The following is an 18,007-nucleotide window of genomic DNA, read 5'->3' as shown; positions in this document are numbered from 1 at the left end:
TGTATTTACTTCACGCATTGACCCAGGTCACCACTTGGAGTGTCTCCACATTAACCCAATTGGTGATGCTTTAGTGAATGGAGAGATGGGCCTTTTTTTTTTTAACACCTTCCTTCCTCATGGTGCTCCTGCCTATAGATTTCCCCAGCCCTCCTAGGTTTTTCCTGTTATCACCTTCTCGCCCAGCCTCCTTTACTGCTGTTAATTTCTTTCTTAAACTATTGGCTTTCTTGGGGGATTTTTTTTGTCAAGTTGAAATATTCTTGGTATTTTTGGTAGTTCCAGGATTTATTACCAGATATGGTATTGACATTTTTTTAAATTTATGAAATACAATTAACATCTTGATCAGGAAATATTTAGTTCATTAAAAACCAACAAGGACAACCCCAACTTCTAGCTAATAAGATCTAAAAAACACAATGAACAAAAGGAAAGGAGGAAGGAGGCACAGATCAGGAGGAGGAGTAGAAGAGGAGGGGTTAGGACATAGAATGAAATGCAGTCTCTCTGCAGCAAACCTTTTAGTAAAGCACAAAGGAGAAGGGCAGGAATGTGTTCCCGCCATTCGGGATTCCGTCTGTCTGTGAAGTGTGGCTGAGTCTCTACATACTGAGGACATCATCCAAAAGGAGGTTGGAGGGGCTTCTTGTCTCTGAAAAAATAAAATAGAAGTCCACTCCTCAGAGCCCAGTCTATGACCTGCAGAGGCAAAGCCTTCTGTTTTAGAAGATGCTTGTTCTTTGTGCCATGTGTAAATCAGGTAAGAGGTCTCGTGTATTTACTTGCAGCATGGAATAATACTTTGGAAAACACTAGCTATAATAAAAAACTAGGAATGGAACCCTGAATTGAAACTGCTCTCCAATTCCTTTGTATTCATCCAAAAGAACTAAAATTGGCCTAGTATAGTGACTCAGCCACATCCATCCACATTTACAGCATGACTCCCAAGAGCCAAGATAGGGGATCAGCCCAGGAGCCTGTGAAGACATGAATGGATCTAGAAAATGTGGACTAATATGGCTGAGTTTGCTCAGCCACCAAGAAGAATGAAATGATGTTATTTACTGTAGATGGATGGAGGTGGAGCAAAGGGATGGAGGTGGAGAACTTCATGCTGAGTGAAATAAGCCAGAGTAAGAAAACCAAGGGTGGAATGTTTTCTCTCTTATGTGGGTTAGAACAAAATAAGGAATGGGGGAAAGAGTGGACCTCAAGAAGGGAAGACAGTGGGAGAGGAGGAGCTGAGAAATGAGATTCACCAAACTATGCTGTGTACATGTGTAAACCCCCAGGGAAGGACGCCCTTGGGTTTATCTGCACAGCGCTAATTTAAAAAACAACAAATAAATAGAAAGAAGGCCATTACAATAGGAAGGAGGTTAGAGAATAGGAAAGGGGAGGGGAAGGGGAAGTACAGGGGGCTGAAAGGTGGCAGTTTAGTTTCATGCACATACTAATATTTCCAAATAAAACCTACTATCATGTATAACTATAATGCACTAATAAAATCATTAAAATTATTTAGTAAAAAAATTAGTGTCAAATTTCTAAAAGGAAAGTCATATATATATATATATAATTAATTTAATTTAAAATATGGAATATTTAATGTAATTCACAAAATCTTATAGACTGTACTTACTACAGAATAGCATATTTAGTTAACATGGATATATTTTACAAACAAGGGAAGATCAAAAACATGTACCTAGCAAATCTAAGGTTCAAACACATTTTTAAACAGCTGCTTTTCTCTGCATAGATGTGTCAAGCAGTGCCATAGTGAAGTTCTGGCTCCTAATCCCTGTTGGGGGATGATGTCCTTCAAGCCTCATTTTTTAGACAGGACAGGACACTTGCTGTGATGCAGCAGCAGGAAGGTGCTGGGGAGTGGCCACAGCTCACCTCCTCCTGCAGTCCCATTCTTACTCCCAGGCCTCCTCACCTGAGTGACTGTCAATCCTGACTCAAGGCTTAACTCTTCCAGCCAGGCCCTATGACAAAGCTCTGACAGCTGCCCATTAACAACACTTTCATAGGGAATTCTTATTCACTTTGGAAGATGGTTAAAGTTGGTAAATTTAACTTTATTCCAACATTCAATAAAATTAAAATACATCCATGCAAACTTTTCTCCACTGTCACCTCCTGTGGAGGAGTCCTAGAATTGCTTCCTATCCTCAAACACATTGAAGTCAAGTTGAACACAATGAACATATTGAAATTAGAATACATAAAATTAAATTTTGTGGGATCTTTTATAAAACAGCTCTGCTAGGATCCAGGGAAACTGTCTTTGACTGAATGCAGGAACTTAACTTAAGCCCTGAGTCCAAGTGTGCGCACCAAATCCCTGCTCCTAGGGGTCTGGTTAGTGTCTGTTTCTTACTTGCTGTCTTCTCCCTCTGTGGGCCTGATCCTGAAGAGCAAGACAGGCCTCTTTTCCTGTGTGCAGTCTGTGCTCAGCAGAGAATAAAGGAGTGAGCAGCTTGAGTGCAACCTGGTGGAAGTTACCCTTAACACACTTGGCTTTAGACGTGGTTCTGCAGGAGCTCACTCTAATATTTCCAGCTGTGTGAGTGTGCAACCTCCTGCATAGGACAGTCAGAAACCCTGCAGTCATCATAACCCCAGGATAAAATATGCTTGTGACAGTTATTGAATACTATTGCCTGGTAGAAGCTCATCTGCTGCTCTGAGCCCTTCCTTCCCCAATTTACCCAAAGTCCAGAGAAGACATTCCCTATATGCTGCAGAACTACAGAGTCAAGGTCACGACCCCATCTCTGATTCCCACAGCTCTCCTCAGTATTCAACATTAGTAAGAATTGAAAGAGAATAGTTGGTCCTCCTCCCAATGGTCAGTGGGTAGGTAGAACTGGACTTGGAGAACACTAAAGAGCGTTGATACAGGTGAGGATGCTGCTTGAGTTACAACTCTGGGAATCTGTTGGAGGCAGTGCTGGAATTTTCCTTAGGACAGAGACATCTGTGCAATACTTGGGAAATGGCAACTTGCTCAGAGTTCAACCACTAGAATACCTATTGTGTGTGGGAGGTACCCCAGGGTCTTCTCCTACCTGGAATTCCTGATGCAGCTTGTCACTTAATTCTCTGTTAGATGCAAGGAAAAGTAATTCAAGGAGTAGTGTGTGTATGAGCGAGCAGCAAGGTCCTGGGGGAAACCAGAAGGGTATGAACTCTTGGCTGGTCAGGGATTCAGCAGTGGTCAGCAGGATGCCCACACCGGCTCAAGTCAGACACCCAGGTGAGTCTGTGGCTCCTGCTTCAAGGTTCAAGGAGCCGGGGAGAGTGACTGTGCACCTGGGCTGAGGCTAGTCCAGCAGAGCTGGGGACAAGATGTGCCCTTTCTCTCTCCCTGAACCACCTCCCCAGTCCTCCCTCATCCCAGGGGGACCTGAGGAACACTGGATGGTGGAGGCCACCCCTGGGTAAGGGAAGAGAGAGATGTCAACTCCTGAGTGTGGGATGTATTCTTGGGTGGATGACCTAACATTTTAACCAACTGAAGTCATTTAAACAGCTGCAGAAATAGGAATTAGCAGTGATTCCCATCTGGAACATGAAAGACTAGTAAACTAGAAGTAGGTGTGGAGGAGAGCAGAGTACAGTGGGTCTCACCAGGAGTCAGTGAATTTCAGGTGTTTGCAAATATTAGAAGCTCTGGAAATTAAGATTGTGTTGATGAGAATTTCCAACATGACAACTTGTGCCTTCTGAACAGTAAAACATCATTCCCTTTCTTAACAAAATTAAACATTAACCAGTGTCCTCGAATACTCTGCTTTCTAGAGGATGCCAACCAACCAATGAAAGCAATGTTTTATGGGAGCATGCTGCTGCTTTCCCTGGCCCATGAATGCATTTGTTCCCAAGGGTTAATAGCAGTTTGACCTGCCTTTCTGCTTCAGTGTGTACGTAATTGTAAAAGAGAAAGCACTGTTTCCATTAGCACATAATACATCATGAAAAACACATTTGAAATAATAATTTGAAACATGTGTGGCAACCCAGAGGGGAGCACCTCATGTTCTTGCACTTTCGGGAATCTGTGCACTTTTCTTTAGAGTGCTGCTAGGTGTTGGAGAGGGCAGGCAGGTGGCCCTGAACTGAAGATGCTCAGAGCAGAGACACATTCTTCCTATGGGGCCACTGCTGTTGTTGTCCCTGGAATCCCACCTGCTACCGTCCTGCATGAATTCATCCTCCCTGTCCTCCTATGATAGCCCATTGCCCCCTTCAGATGACTCAGGCTGCCTTCCACCCTGTACCCACTTCAGCTTTACAAGAACAGGCACAATCAGTCTTTTTTTTTAAGAGAGAGAGAGAGAGAGAGAGAGAGAGAGAGAGAGAGAGAGAGAGAGAGAATTTTTTTTAATATTTATTTTTTAGTTTTCGGCGGACACAACATCTCCGTTTGTATGTGGTGCTGAGGATCGAACCCGGGCTGCACGCATGCCAGGCGAGCGTGCCACCACCTGAGCCACATCCCCAGCCCCACACAATCAGCCTTTTAATTTCTTTCTTCTTTTTTTTCAAATATCCCCACAAAGACTATCTGCTGACCACAAACCACACAGAAAGACCATCTCTGCCTGGACCATAGCCAGTCATTCAAGGACTCCAGCCCTCCAGTGTCTTCATGGTTATGATGTCTCGAGTGTCCAACATACTTGTAGATAATCTCCTGCTACACAGAATTCTATGTCTTCAAGGGCAGTTCTCTAAAAGCATCTGGTGCATTATCCATGGTCACTAAGGGTGAGCACTTCATATCTTTTCTCTGCACATTTGGGGTTTTCCGGAGACAGGTTCACCCCATGCTTCCCCAGTGTGACCTGATTCTACCACAGCAGTCAGAGGTGCACATTTGGCAAGTTGGCCCCCAACTTCTTAGGTGTGTTTATCAGAGGCAGTGTGCATTAGGTCATAATTCCTAAAAATTTGGGAACCTAAAACAGGGTCATTTGTGGACATCTTCAAGAAGATCATGATAGTGAAACACCTGTGAATCTTTATTCTCATCTTTACAGGGGAAGAGCCATTTGATGCTTTCAACATTCCATAACAGAGTTGAAGTCATTTAAATAGCTGCAGAAATAGGAATTAGCAGTGATTCCCATCTGGAATATAAAAGACTGGTAAACTAGAAGTAGGTGTGTTGTGCTTGTGCATAGCTGGTGTGCAGATGCAGCAGTGAATTTGAGCTCTGATTGGTTGTAAAATAGAGATAGTACACCCATTTTTATCAGAGTCTGTCTAATCTCTAGCCCTGCAACATTCTATAATCAATGAAAGACAAACTAAAGATGTCACATGCAGTGAGACAACCATGAGGTTTTGTCTCAGTTAATCAGATCTCACATGGAGCAAGACTTACTTTTTGTATGTAGACACATCCAGGTGAGGGCAGAGCAGAACCTCCTCATCAGCAGGTCAGCAAGTCCTAGGGAGGAGAAGGCTGGAGATGGGGGGGGAGTTGGCTGGTTCTTCTGCATGTCTATTAAATAACAAGTACTGACCTTACTTCACACCAGCAGGGAAAATGAGATAATGGGATTGGAGCTCTCTAGAGAGTTGTCCTTGTACCACTCCCTGGGTATTTTATTTATAGATACTGTGGCCTGAGAATTTCTAGGGGCACCTTGGGAAATTTGAAAGACATTGAAACAGAACAATTTCTGGAAAACAAGGAAATTTTAGTTAGTGAAAGAAATTTTAGTAAAATCCATGGTAGAGGTTGATAATGCAGGAGTTTATATGGCTGCAGAACAGGAGCTCATGGGGCCCTGTGTCGGGTCTATCAGATTCTAGGAGGGGAGGTGCTTAGGTATGCAGACGGTTTAGAGATTTACCTATGTACATACACAGGTGTATGTATGTATGTGCATTAATGAATTCCACAAATTAAAGTCTCTCAGCTGTGTCTACTTTGCCAAAGAGGGTGTTTCTTGAGTGGTGCTAAGAAATTTGTCCTGTAGAATACAAATATGAGAGAGAAGAACACAGCTGAGTCTGTGGTGCGTGCAATGAGCTAGGGAGGAGTGTCACAAGTTTGAGGCCACTGTGGATAATTTAGTGAGCCCGACTCAAAATGTAAGTTTTTTAAAAAGCAATGGGGATATGGGTCCGTGGTAAAGTGCCCCTAGTTCAATAACAAGTACTGCCATAATTTTGTTATTTTAAAATATAAGATGTGGGATGGGAGATAGTGCAGATTTGTTTACAATCAAATTAAGTGGTTATCAGCTTGTAGGCAATTGTTAGAACAATATGAGGTTCCACTGAAACCTCATAGTAACCTCAAAGCAAATACCTTCAGTAGGAAGGAAAGTAAAACATGCAAAGGTTACCAGGACAGAAATATCAAACTGCAGGCAGGCAAGAAGAGAGGGTCAATATTAGAAATCAGTCCTCTCCTGTCAATGATTCCTTGAGTGTAAGTGGATTTAGTTCTGCAACCTGAACAGAGGGGCTGATTTATGAAATTATGAAGTTCAATTATGAGCTGCCTCCTGAAGACTCACCTCACTGTGAGGACAGAGTGAGGCAATGGCACAGGGAGGGTGTTGTATGTTATGAAGGCCAAAGAGAGCAAGGGCAGCTGTACACACCTCAGCCAGACTCTAAGGACAGGCAGAGGTGAAGTCCAGTAATGACACGCCTTCAGCTCCTCAAGAGGATGTAACACCCAGCACACATCATGTCACACACCCATGCAGGGAAACACACATCAAGGATGGGAAGGCAGGAAAGATTAGTTCCTTGACAGCATGGGAACTGAGCACCTCAATTTCCAATATGCACAGGTTGCACTGCCAGCAAACTAACAGAGAAATACTAGATTGGAAAAACACTTCAGGCCAAGTGGGCCTAGCAAACATGGAGAGGTCGTGCCATGCAAGAGCAACAGAGCACATCTCCTCCTCAAGCACAGACATAACATTCTGGAAGGCAGATTCCGTGTTAGGGCACAGCACAGGAACAAGTTCAGGAAGATTACAATAATATGTGGTTTCCTTTGAACCACAGTGGCGTGAGAGCAGAAACTGAGGACAGGAAGGGATTTGGAAAATCACAAATGAAAATACAGAGAAATTTTAAAATACACTTCTGAACACCTAGTAGGTTGATAAAACAGTAAAAGCCAAGTCTAAATACCATGAGATGGATAAAAATGGGAAAGCATCATGCCAAAATATGGGGGTACCTCCAAAGCAAACTAAGAAGAGAGTTTACAAGGAAAAAAATGAAAGTATAAAAATTGCAAAAAAATTATCTCAAGTAACTAGGAAATAAATAGACTAACTCATTCCAAAGTTAACAGGGGAAATAAAGAAGAGGACTAGAGAGTCTGAGAGAGAAAGAGAAGAAAAAGAAAAAGATAGCAAAGCAGAAATAACAGAAATACAAAATATTAATGAAATAAGTATATTTTTGAAAAAGAAACAAAACCAACACATCTGTAAGTTGATTAACAAGTAGAAAGGAAGAAAATCCAAATTAATGCAATCAGCACTGAAGGGGAGAGCTCACATCCTTTTGCAGGACGCAAAGCCCTACAGGAAAGCAGCATGAAGGAATGCATGCTGAGGGGCAGAGGAGGAGTCTTGGAGTGAGGAAAGGAACCACAGGCTCATGCACTTGCCCCAGGCCAGGACAGAAGAACCACAACCTCTGCTCAGACCAGCAATGTGCAAAGGGGAGGAATCTTTGGGAAGTTTCAAAAGAGGCATGAAGGCACCTTCCTGAAACTTCTACCCAGCAAGGTATTGAAAGACTGCAGAACAAGCACGTGAGATAAAGCAAGAACATGCATCCATATAGGACAGAGAGAAGAGAGGTTCTCATTGTTTACTGAAGACACAGGTAATATATATAATTCACACACAGGCACCCACACACACACACATAAATTGCTAAATTGATATTGCACTTTCAATAAAGTTGACAAATACAAAATAAGGATTCAAAAAGTTGAAGTATGCTGTAACCAAACAGCAAACTATCATAAAAATGAAGATGAATAACCCATTTATAATGGGTAAAAGCAATATGTAGTGATAAATTCAACCAGAAGGTTAAAGAAGTTACTGAGAATTAAAAATTTTCATTGGAAGAATGAATGCATTATAATATTTACACAACCAAAAGTCTGCGGATTTAATGAAATCACTGTGTAAACTCTCCTTTTTCACAGAGAATAAACCATTTTAAAAATCATGTGAAAACACACACACACACATACACACACACTCACACACACACACACACAAGAAAGGAAATAATGAGCAAAGCCTACAAAGCAGGGAAAGCATAAGACCTTATTTCTAACCCTACCACAGAGCTGTACATAACTAAAATAGCACAGGACTTGGAAAATCTGGGTCATTTGGACAGTGGACCAGAACCGAAAGCCAGAAATGAACCTACTCATGAAGAGGAAATTGGTTTTGAAAAAGTATGTCACTACTGCCACGGAAACAGGGTAGTGATTCCAATAAAGAAGGTCGGGCTAGTCTCTCCGGATTTGCAGAGAAAGCAAGGTCGTGGCCACAGACAGCCTGGTGAAGGTAGATCTGAACTTGACAGCAGCCCTGGGGAAGCCTCACCCTGGTCTCTCCCACAGGTACCTCAGTGACTGATGGAGTCCGGGGGCCTCACTGGCCTCTCTGGACCCTACTCCAGGGTGGGAAGCTGCTCCTTGAGAGGGCTGTCAGGGGAGAGGCACTGTGGCCACATCAGGGACAGCCAGGTGTGTCCCTCAGCCACTGGGGGGAGCAGGTGACAGTCACAGTAGAGGCAGCATCTCCCTCTGGACCCATGCCAAGCTCAACCTTCAGGTCAGGGCAAGACATAACCCCCACCCTCCTCCTGGTGCTCACTCCTCTCCACAGCCCTGTTGACAGCGCAGGCAGCAGGCAGCTCAGGGCTCCGCACCCCCAGAGGTGAGGGAAGCCACAGCCTCTGCACCACCACCAGTAAGTTCCCCAGAGCCCACAAGAGCTTTGGACTGCTCCCACATCCTGCAAGACAAGGCCTTCAGTGAGTTCCGATTTTCCCTTAGACTGTGGCTGACTGCAATTTTATAAGGCTTTCATAGGTCTGGAGAAAATTCTTATCCAAATGTCCTAATAAGAATTTTTTTTTTTGGTGATTAGATGTCAATTTTAAGATCTCTAAACCTAGTCTCCTTAATACAGATGAGAGGGCATAAAACAATATTTTCTATGCTAATTTCTGAAACATGAACTCAGGATTTATTTCAAAGACTCCACTGTATTGTAGAATTTTGGCTTAAGGATATAGCAATATTCAAAGCAAATATCAACAATCTCATCATGCAAAACAGGATACTGACAACACTGTAATCAATGAATAGATTATTGAAAATATAAGGGAAAGTTTAATTCACTTATGAGGAAGAGAGTAAGACATGATAGAAAATAATGGTGAGCTTAATAAAGATTTGTTTAAATTGCCAATATGTGACCACTAAAAAGAACCAGTGACCTTCAGTGATACAGTATCATTCATGAACAGTTATTATTGTTGGTTTTGTGACAGATTAGAATGCTGTGAATCAGCATTTAAATTAAAGGCTGGCAGGAATTTCTGCCTCTGTCGCCTTCGTATTTTTGTAGAAATATGTCTCAAAATGCAGGCTACAGCCGTCCCTCCAAAGAAAAAAAGAAAGAAACAAAAATCAGGAAAATAAAAGAACATGAAACACGAGAAGAAAGGTGAGGAAACAAAAACCAAGAGCAGGATCTGGGTTAAGACGTTTAATCAGTCACCAAGGTGACCAAATGGACTCAGAAAAGTAAAAGGAGGAGGAAAGCACATTCACACAGAGAAGACAAAAACACACATATTCTTACAGAAACTGACACAGTGGAAGAATAGTAGGAATCAAAGTCCATTGACTGGGAAATAAGGTGCAAAGCACCTGGGACTAGCCAGGGCACGTGAGTAGTGGACAGTGCACATCCTTGTCTTCACTCCTCACTCTTCAGCAGGACCATTCTCTGGAGGCCTGGGCTGCTTGGCCCTGCTCCTGTGACAATGTCTGTGTGCTGCTGCATTCCATTAGGACATTCAGACTTTGTGAAGGAAAAACTCAGAAAACATGATAAGACACCATGGAAAATGTGATCAATGAACTGGAATTTTATAGAAAAACTTTATTGTTAAAGCCAACATTGAATCCCCTTTCCTGCCAAGATGTCTCTCTCTCTCTCTCTCTCTCTCTCTCTCTCTCTCTCTCTCTCTCTGTCTCTCTCTCTCTTACACACACACACACACACACACACACACACACACACACATTAAATAGGAACAAATATCAAGCCTGATCTTTCCATCCAACTTGCCCTTTTTATTGCAGAACATTTCATCAAGAATGAACAGAACGTCAGGGCTCACGGGCTTCCTTCTCCTGGGTTTCCCTGGCCCATGCAACCTTCAGCTCCTACAAGCTGGGGCTCTCACTGCAGCCTACCTGGCTGCCCTGGTGGGGAATGGCCTCACCATCACCATCACCTCCCTGGACCCGGGCCTCCATTCGCCCATGTACTTCTTCCTGAGGAATCTGTCCCTCTCTGATATCTGCCTCATTTCTGCTGTGGTGCCCAAAGCTGTCACCAACTCTGTCACCCACTGCCACTCCATCTCATTCCTTGGCTGTGTTTCCCAGGTCTTCCTGGTGCCTTTCTCTGCAGTTGCAGAGCTGAGTCTCCTCACAGTGATGTCCATGGACTGCTATGCCGCCATCTGCCATCCCCTGCACTATGAAGCCATCATGAGCAGGGACACCTGTGTGCAGATAGTCACTCTGTCCTGGCTCAGCAGTGGCTTTGTATGTGCCATGCACACTGTGAGCACCTTTTCCTTTTCTTACTGTGGAAACCGTCAAATTCAGCAGTTCTTCTGTGACATTCCGCAGTTGTTGGCTATTTCTTGCTCCCATAACATGACTGCAGAAGTCGTGCTCATCTCCATAAGTGCCATCCTGGACACTGGCTGCTTTGCCTGCATTGTCGTCTCCTACATCTTCATCTTCTCCACCGTCAGGCGGATCCCGTCCACAGCAGGGCAGGTCAAAGCCTACTCCACCTGCCTCCCCCACCTGGCAGTGGTAGTGCTTCTCCTCTCCACTGCCTTCACTGCTTACCTGAAGCCCCTCCTAGGGTCCTCCTCCTCCACTGACCTGGTGCTCTCTGCGGTCTACATTGTGCTGCCCCGTCCCTCAACCCAGTCATCTACAGCCTGAGAAACAAGGCCATGAAGGCAGGATTGGAGAAGCTGGTCACCGGGAAGCTCCTGACAAAGCAGCACATGCTTCTGTTCCTCCACGGATAGAGCAGATCCCTCTCCATGTTTGTGCATGTTCCAGGCTGCTCTAAGCTGGCCTGTTCTTGTCTCAGGGTTCCTGCAACCTTGGTGCTGATCGTGATCCAATTGGAGTGAAAGACGCTGACAGGTTATCACTGAAGGGGGGCCTGGTCTGACACACTGCAGTCCAGGAGAACTGCCAGAGGGGCACTGGGGGTCTGCCCCTCTTCCCATCATGCTCTCTTGTCTTCATCTTCTTGGATAAAATCATATATCTTGGGTTCAGATATTTTCAAGTTAGTTGTTTAAGTGTCTTACTCAACTAAGGCTGTGGACTCTCTGGTGTCACTGATTGAAAGCCAAAGAGGAAACGTGCTCTGGGTGACCTCAAAGTCTCCTGGTAAATGGGCAGGAGGTCTGGACCTCCCTCACATAGTAGGAAACTCTTGATGATGTTGTGTTGTATCTTTGCCTTTGTAGCAATTGTTTACTGAGTCATTTCTTGTACCTTTAGATGCAAAACAACACCTAGTAAATAAAGTATCCCTCCAGCTAAAGAGCATATGTTAAATACCAATTGAGCAGGAGGCAGGTGTGACCTGGAGTCACATTCTTCACACACAGGTAGCTTTCCCACCACTATAGGGGCATATGCACTGGCCATGCCCCTTGGTCACAACTTTGTACACAATTTTGTGTTGAGGTAAATTAGAAGAATTTCTTTAAAAATTTTTGTGCAAAAGTCATGACTATATTAAAACAATTCACTTTTCTTAACACTTTGAAAATATATTTATTTTATTCCATTAACCACTGCATGGAACTACCAAGTAAAATTGTTAAATATGTGCTCATTAATATCTCTTTTTCATCACTGAACATTCATATCTTTCCATTTACCTGCAGGGAAAATATGCTTCAAACCAAGCTCAGTTACTCCCAGCTCCTACCTGCAGAGAGAGAGAGAGATGGGAGGGGGAGAAGGGGGTGTATGGGGAGAGACAGAGAGAGAGAGAGAGAGAGAGAGAGAGAGAGAGAGAGAGAGAGAGAGAGAGAAAGAGAGAGAAAGAGAGAGAGATATTATAACTGACCTTCTTCATTTTCTGTCTGATGACTTAAGATAAATAACAATATGCGGAAACAAAATTCTTCAAGGAAACATCTTCATAAATGTTCATTGGAGAAAAAGGGAAGATTGAAGCATGCCTTCTGTTTTCCCTTTTATTATCTTAAGAGATCATGTTATCTTTTTGCTTTTATTGTCTTATCAACATTCTATTTTTACATAAAACTACCATATGCTGTAGCAGACTTGCTGCTGAGTACCTACACAAAGGAAATGACATGAGTGTGCAGAAGGAGGTCAGCAGGACCACAGTCCTGCAGCTCCATTCAGGGTATCTTAGAAATGGATGCCAGAGTGTCCACCGAACACTTGAGAAATGGGAAGGCCAAGGAGGTGCAGCCTCCAATTCCAACATCCAGGAAAGCTGAGGAATGAAGATAGAAGATACAAGGCCATCCTGGGAAACCTAGTAAGACCTTGAGTCACAATTAAAAATGCAAAGGTTGGGGGCCTGTTGCACAGCTCAGTGGAGAGTGCACTCAAGTTCAGTCCTCAGTGTCACCAAATGTATGATGAGTGGATGACAGTGCTGGTACATTTATAAACAGAATAAAACTGAGCCTCAGAAAGACAAGAATCTGCAGTCTGTGGCAGATTGGGTGAAGCTGAGGGTCACTGTGCTTGGTGAAGTAGCCGGACCCAGACAAGCCAGCGCTGCCCAGCGCCTCACACTTGGAACAAAAACAACTGCTTCACTGAGTGCAGAGCTGCAGGGTGGTCAGCAGAGGGTGGAGAGTGGGGTAGGAGGAAGGAGGGTGGCCCAGGGTGGTCAGTGGGTGCAGTTCCACAGGAGCAAAGATCTGCCCTGATACTCTGCAGTGACTATCGATGACAGCGCTTGGAGGGGCTATTTCCAAAACCTGGAAGAAGGATTTTGGAAGTTTTCACTATAAACAAATGGCAAATATTTGAGGAATAGATGTGTCCATCCTGATTAAACATTATGCAATGTCAAGGAATGCGCACATCACATGGTGCCTCAGAATATGTACAATGTACTTTTAATGTATCAACCAAAGTAAATTTAATTCAACTACACTAAATAGGAGAATATTGTTTACTTTGACTTTGGGTGGTGCTGTAGGCTACTTTTAACCACTATTATCAGTCACTCATATCCTTGGTGGAGAAAGAAAGTTAAACATAGATGGAGAACTTCATCATCTTTAGATCTGTTGTAGGTCAGTGCAGGTGCGGTTTGGCCATTACTGGACTCATTTCAGGCTTCACATTGCACCTCAGATGTTGGTTCATTATCATATGTACAGATGCTCATGCTCATCGTGGAATCATATTCAATGCTGCTGAACACAGTGTGTGTTAACACACCCTAGTATCTCTCTGTGTCCATCTTCAGCACTCAATGCTTTGCTCACTCGGTGTCACATGGAAGCCAATCAGGACCCGAGTGTCTGTTTTCCTTCCCTCCTGCTGCCTCCGCACTTTGTCTTTCTAGAGATGCCACAGATTGCTCTAAGCCTCGGTGCTCAGGTCAGTTCTGATTCACTGCAGCCTCGGTCCCAGGGTTTGTAGGGCTGGCACCTTCTTGTCTCCATGCACCATGTCCCTGGGCACCTGGTCACTCACCAAGGGGCAGCATGGACCTCAGATTACTCAGTCAGCACATCTTACCAGTGTTCTGCATAGGGGTGAGCTGGTGATCTATAGAGTCTGAAAACCCTTTAACCCTAGCAGGTTTTCCAGATGAGACGTACATAAGATCATAGTTAAGGCTTTCAATTTTATAGTTTAGAATATCCCATGGAAATCCTATCATTACTTTGAGACATACATTTATTGCATTTTGGAAGCCAACAATAAGCATGCACGGTTGTGAAATTCCCTACAAAGACACATGGTGTATGAATAAAATGTATCAAATGACGATGCATTTTATAGCAAATAAGAGAAACTAAGTAATTTAAGATATTAAACAGAAATTAATATATATTACATTACATCATGTTTCCATTATGCTTATTCAAGACAGAGCATTACACTTTAAGCTTCCATTTTGGGGCTGCGGTTGTGGCTCAGCCGTAGAGTGCTTGCCTAGCACATGTGAGGCCCTGGGTTTGATCATCAGCACCACATAAAAATAAATAAATAAAGATATTGTGTCCAACTAAAAATTTTTTTTTTAAAAAAAAGCTTCCATGTGTTACCCTAGTTTAATTACACAGAACATGTGGATCCTAAGTATAGCATCTTGTTTGAGTTGTTTAAGTATAGGATGATAAATTGAATATAAAGCATATACTTTTTATCTTCAATATTTTACAAGGAGAAAACTGTGAGTTACATACAAAGTAAGCTTTTGATCAATGTAGACTTCGGATCTTTTAAATAATATGAAGAAAGAACTAAAGTTGAGCTCCAGTCTACTTTCCACAAAAGTTGAGAAAAATATGCTTCCTCCTTACTAACCATTTCTTACACAGTGTCAGCTGCAGGTGGGCATCCATTGGCACCATTAGTGTGGCCCATCCTGGCCAGAGCTGGGCTCATACTGCATGGACCATGACATCTCTTCCTATCTCCTGTTTCTAAATATCTGAAAAATCTTTGCCAAATAACCTATAATAAATTGCATTTATAATACATTGCACATAATACTAATTCCTTCTCAAGCAATCCATTCCATGACACCATTGTGAAACTTTAAATTTTATTGCAGCTAAATACTGATTTTGATGTAGACTATAATTTCATGTGAAGTCCACTTATGAACCTTTAGGTACAATAACAAAATCTTTATTTTTAAAAATTTTTATGTTGACCTTTTTTCCCATATTGCAAATTTCTCTTTTAAGTGACTGAAATTTTATTTTACTTTTTGAAAATTATTTTTTAATATTAATGCATGTTATAATTTCCCTACCTACATACTGGCTAGGATGTAAAGATTTCAGCAAATATGTTGATCATATTAATGACGATGAGCATGTGTATCCTGAATTCAAGGGATTTAGAATTGGTTTAACCAGAAAATTTGAAGAAAAGCAGAAAACCTATCCTTGAATATTCTCAAACCTGCATCAAACAAGGCCCTTGTAACCCACTGACAAGCATGAGGAGCTGCCCCTCCCCACAGGAAAGTGCACACCCTGACGGTGAAGACAAGGGGTTTTGAGCTTGGCATTGGCCTAGACATTTTTGATGTCTAAATCTCCATTAAGCAAGTTTCTAAGCAGGGACTTGAGACTGCACAGATTGCTTGATTTTATAGGGGTCACCATTTACTCTTGGCCTCTCATTTTACCCAGAGGACCAAGTGACAAGCTCATGCCCCAGTGTTTAGAAACAAGCAAGCACAGTGTCTCTATAAATCTTATATTAATAATTCAAGTGCCGGGAAGGGACCCTCAGCAAATGATGTTTGTCACCCCTCAACTGTCATTGACTAGGGACCTTCTGTTGTACAGACACTGCAGCTGAAGCCACCGTCACACTGAATAGATTTATGGAGATTCTTCTCTGGGTGCTCTGTATGGTTTTAACTAATGTCTTCCCACATAATCTCCATGAGCAGAAAATAAAAACTAAAGAAAAATAAGAGCTCCTGGAGCACTCCTGTGAGAAAGCATGGTCCCAAGGGGCAGGGGAAAGTGAGGCCTCGTGCTGGGTGCCCATGCCCTTATAGTGGGTGGTGTCTCTCTACAGGACTGGTATTCAGCAGACTGGCTTCCTGTGCACCAGTGATCAGGGCTCTATGAAAAAGAATAGATAAGAGTCATAGGAAAGTGAATACATATAAAAGCATCCATGAACTTGGGAGAATTGTGGGGAGACACATGCATAGGGAAGGGAAGACACAAGCTGAGAAAAGATGCCTCTCAGTGAGCCTTCAGATCAATGATGTTTCTAGCACACATAGAACCAGCCTTAAATCACAGAATATAGCTGATGTCTTATAAAAAGACCCCTTGTCAATAAAAGATCATATGACACACAAAGAAACAGGGAAATGTGTCTAGTTAAAGAAACAATACAAATCTACAAATACTAAAGACACCAACTCCAGATTTTCTAGAGAAAGATTTAATATCCATTGCTTTAAATACATTCAAAAAGCTAAAGGAAAATACTAAGAAAGAGTGAAAGCAAAAGAGAAAAATTACACCTGGAAAAAGTGAAAGTACCAACAATTATATAGAAATTGTAAAATAAAGGAAATGGAAAAATTCTGAAGACACAAGTCAGAAATGAATTGAAAATGTACTTAAATGTTCAATATCAAACTCAAACTCACCAAAAGAAGAATCAAGAAACTGGAAGACAGTTAATTTGAAATTATTAAGTCTAACAAAAAGAAAATAAAAAAGTAAATATTCTTAGAAACTTACAAGATGATATCAGATTGTAGAGAAAGATTTGAGACCTTCTGTAAAAACATACAAAAATTATACATACTTAAATAAATATATATGTAAATATATCTGCAAATCCAAGACACTCAATGTACTCCAGGTAAAATAAATCTAAAGAGATGAAGACCAAGTGCCATTATTATCAAAGTGTCTAAAGCAAAGGCAAAGAAAATATTAAAAGGCACAAGAGAAAAGCAACTCATCACATGAAACTAATCCTCTAGAATATTACTGGTCAGTCTCTCAGTAGAAACTTTGCAAGAGTGGTTTGATATATTTAGCATTGGGAAAGAGAAACTAACAGATGAGAATTGTATATATGGCCAACTACTCATTAAAATAAGAGAGAAATAATGATATTCCAGAAACAATAAAAAGTAAGCAAGTTAATCAGCACTATAAATGTCCCACAAGAAATGGTTAAACTAAAATAAAAATGACAATAGACAGTGATATGTAGTCATATAAAAATAAAGTTCTCTGATAAAGGAAAATATAAAAGCTATTAATATTGTTATTTCAGTTGATTTCTCCACATTTAACTTTTCTTACAGTTTAGAACAAAAAACATCCAAATGATTTTAAGTTTGTTATTTGGGAGATAACATATTAATATGTAATTTGTGACATTGTTAATGTAGTAAGATGAAATCTAAGAAAGTAGAAATTTTGTGCATGATCAAAATTAAGTTTGTGACTTTTTAAAACAGAGTGTAATGAACCAAGATAAACTTAGGTTGATAGATATCATTCCCAAGTTAACCAGACACTCACACACTCACACACAACATGTATTTAGATTACTTAATAAAAAGGAGAAGTGAATCAAAATATGTCACTACAAATAATAATCAAACTCAAAGGACATCAATCAATAAATAAATAAAAATGAAAGAGCTCAAAGACACATAGAAAACAACAAGTGACAAGAAGAAGTCCTCTGTCATTAACATCATTAAATGTAATTGGATTAGATTTTCCAATCAAAATACACACATCAGTAAATTGAATTTTTAAATTTTTTTTGGTCCTGAGGATTGAACACAGGATCACTTAACCACTGAGCCACATTTCCAGCCCTATCAGAGACAGGGTCTCAACGAGTTGCTTAATGCCTCACTTTTGCTGAAGCTAGTTTTTACCTTGAGAT

General features: G+C 41.7%; 1 protein-coding gene across 1 annotated transcript; it reads left to right on the top strand.

Moving 5' to 3' along the window:
• The first annotated feature begins 10,429 nt into the window (after positions 1-10,429).
• On the top strand, positions 10,430-11,299 carry LOC143400216 (olfactory receptor 14A16-like). The gene has a single exon (XM_076857528.2). It carries the CDS (start codon positions 10,430-10,432, stop codon positions 11,297-11,299), a length of 870 nt encoding a protein of 289 aa, XP_076713643.2.
• The last annotated feature ends 6,708 nt before the right edge of the window (positions 11,300-18,007 follow it).

Source organism: Callospermophilus lateralis, chromosome 5 (genome assembly GCF_048772815.1).
Source record: "Callospermophilus lateralis isolate mCalLat2 chromosome 5, mCalLat2.hap1, whole genome shotgun sequence".
Lineage (NCBI taxonomy): Eukaryota > Metazoa > Chordata > Mammalia > Rodentia > Sciuridae > Callospermophilus > Callospermophilus lateralis.
Note: the sequence above shows the minus strand (reverse complement) of the source record. Positions and strands in the feature narration are given on the sequence as shown.

Coding starts and splice junctions, on each gene's coding strand:
- LOC143400216 (XM_076857528.2), top strand. CDS start 10,430: ATGAACAGAACGTCAGGGCTCACGGGCTTCCTTCTCCTGGGTTTCCCT.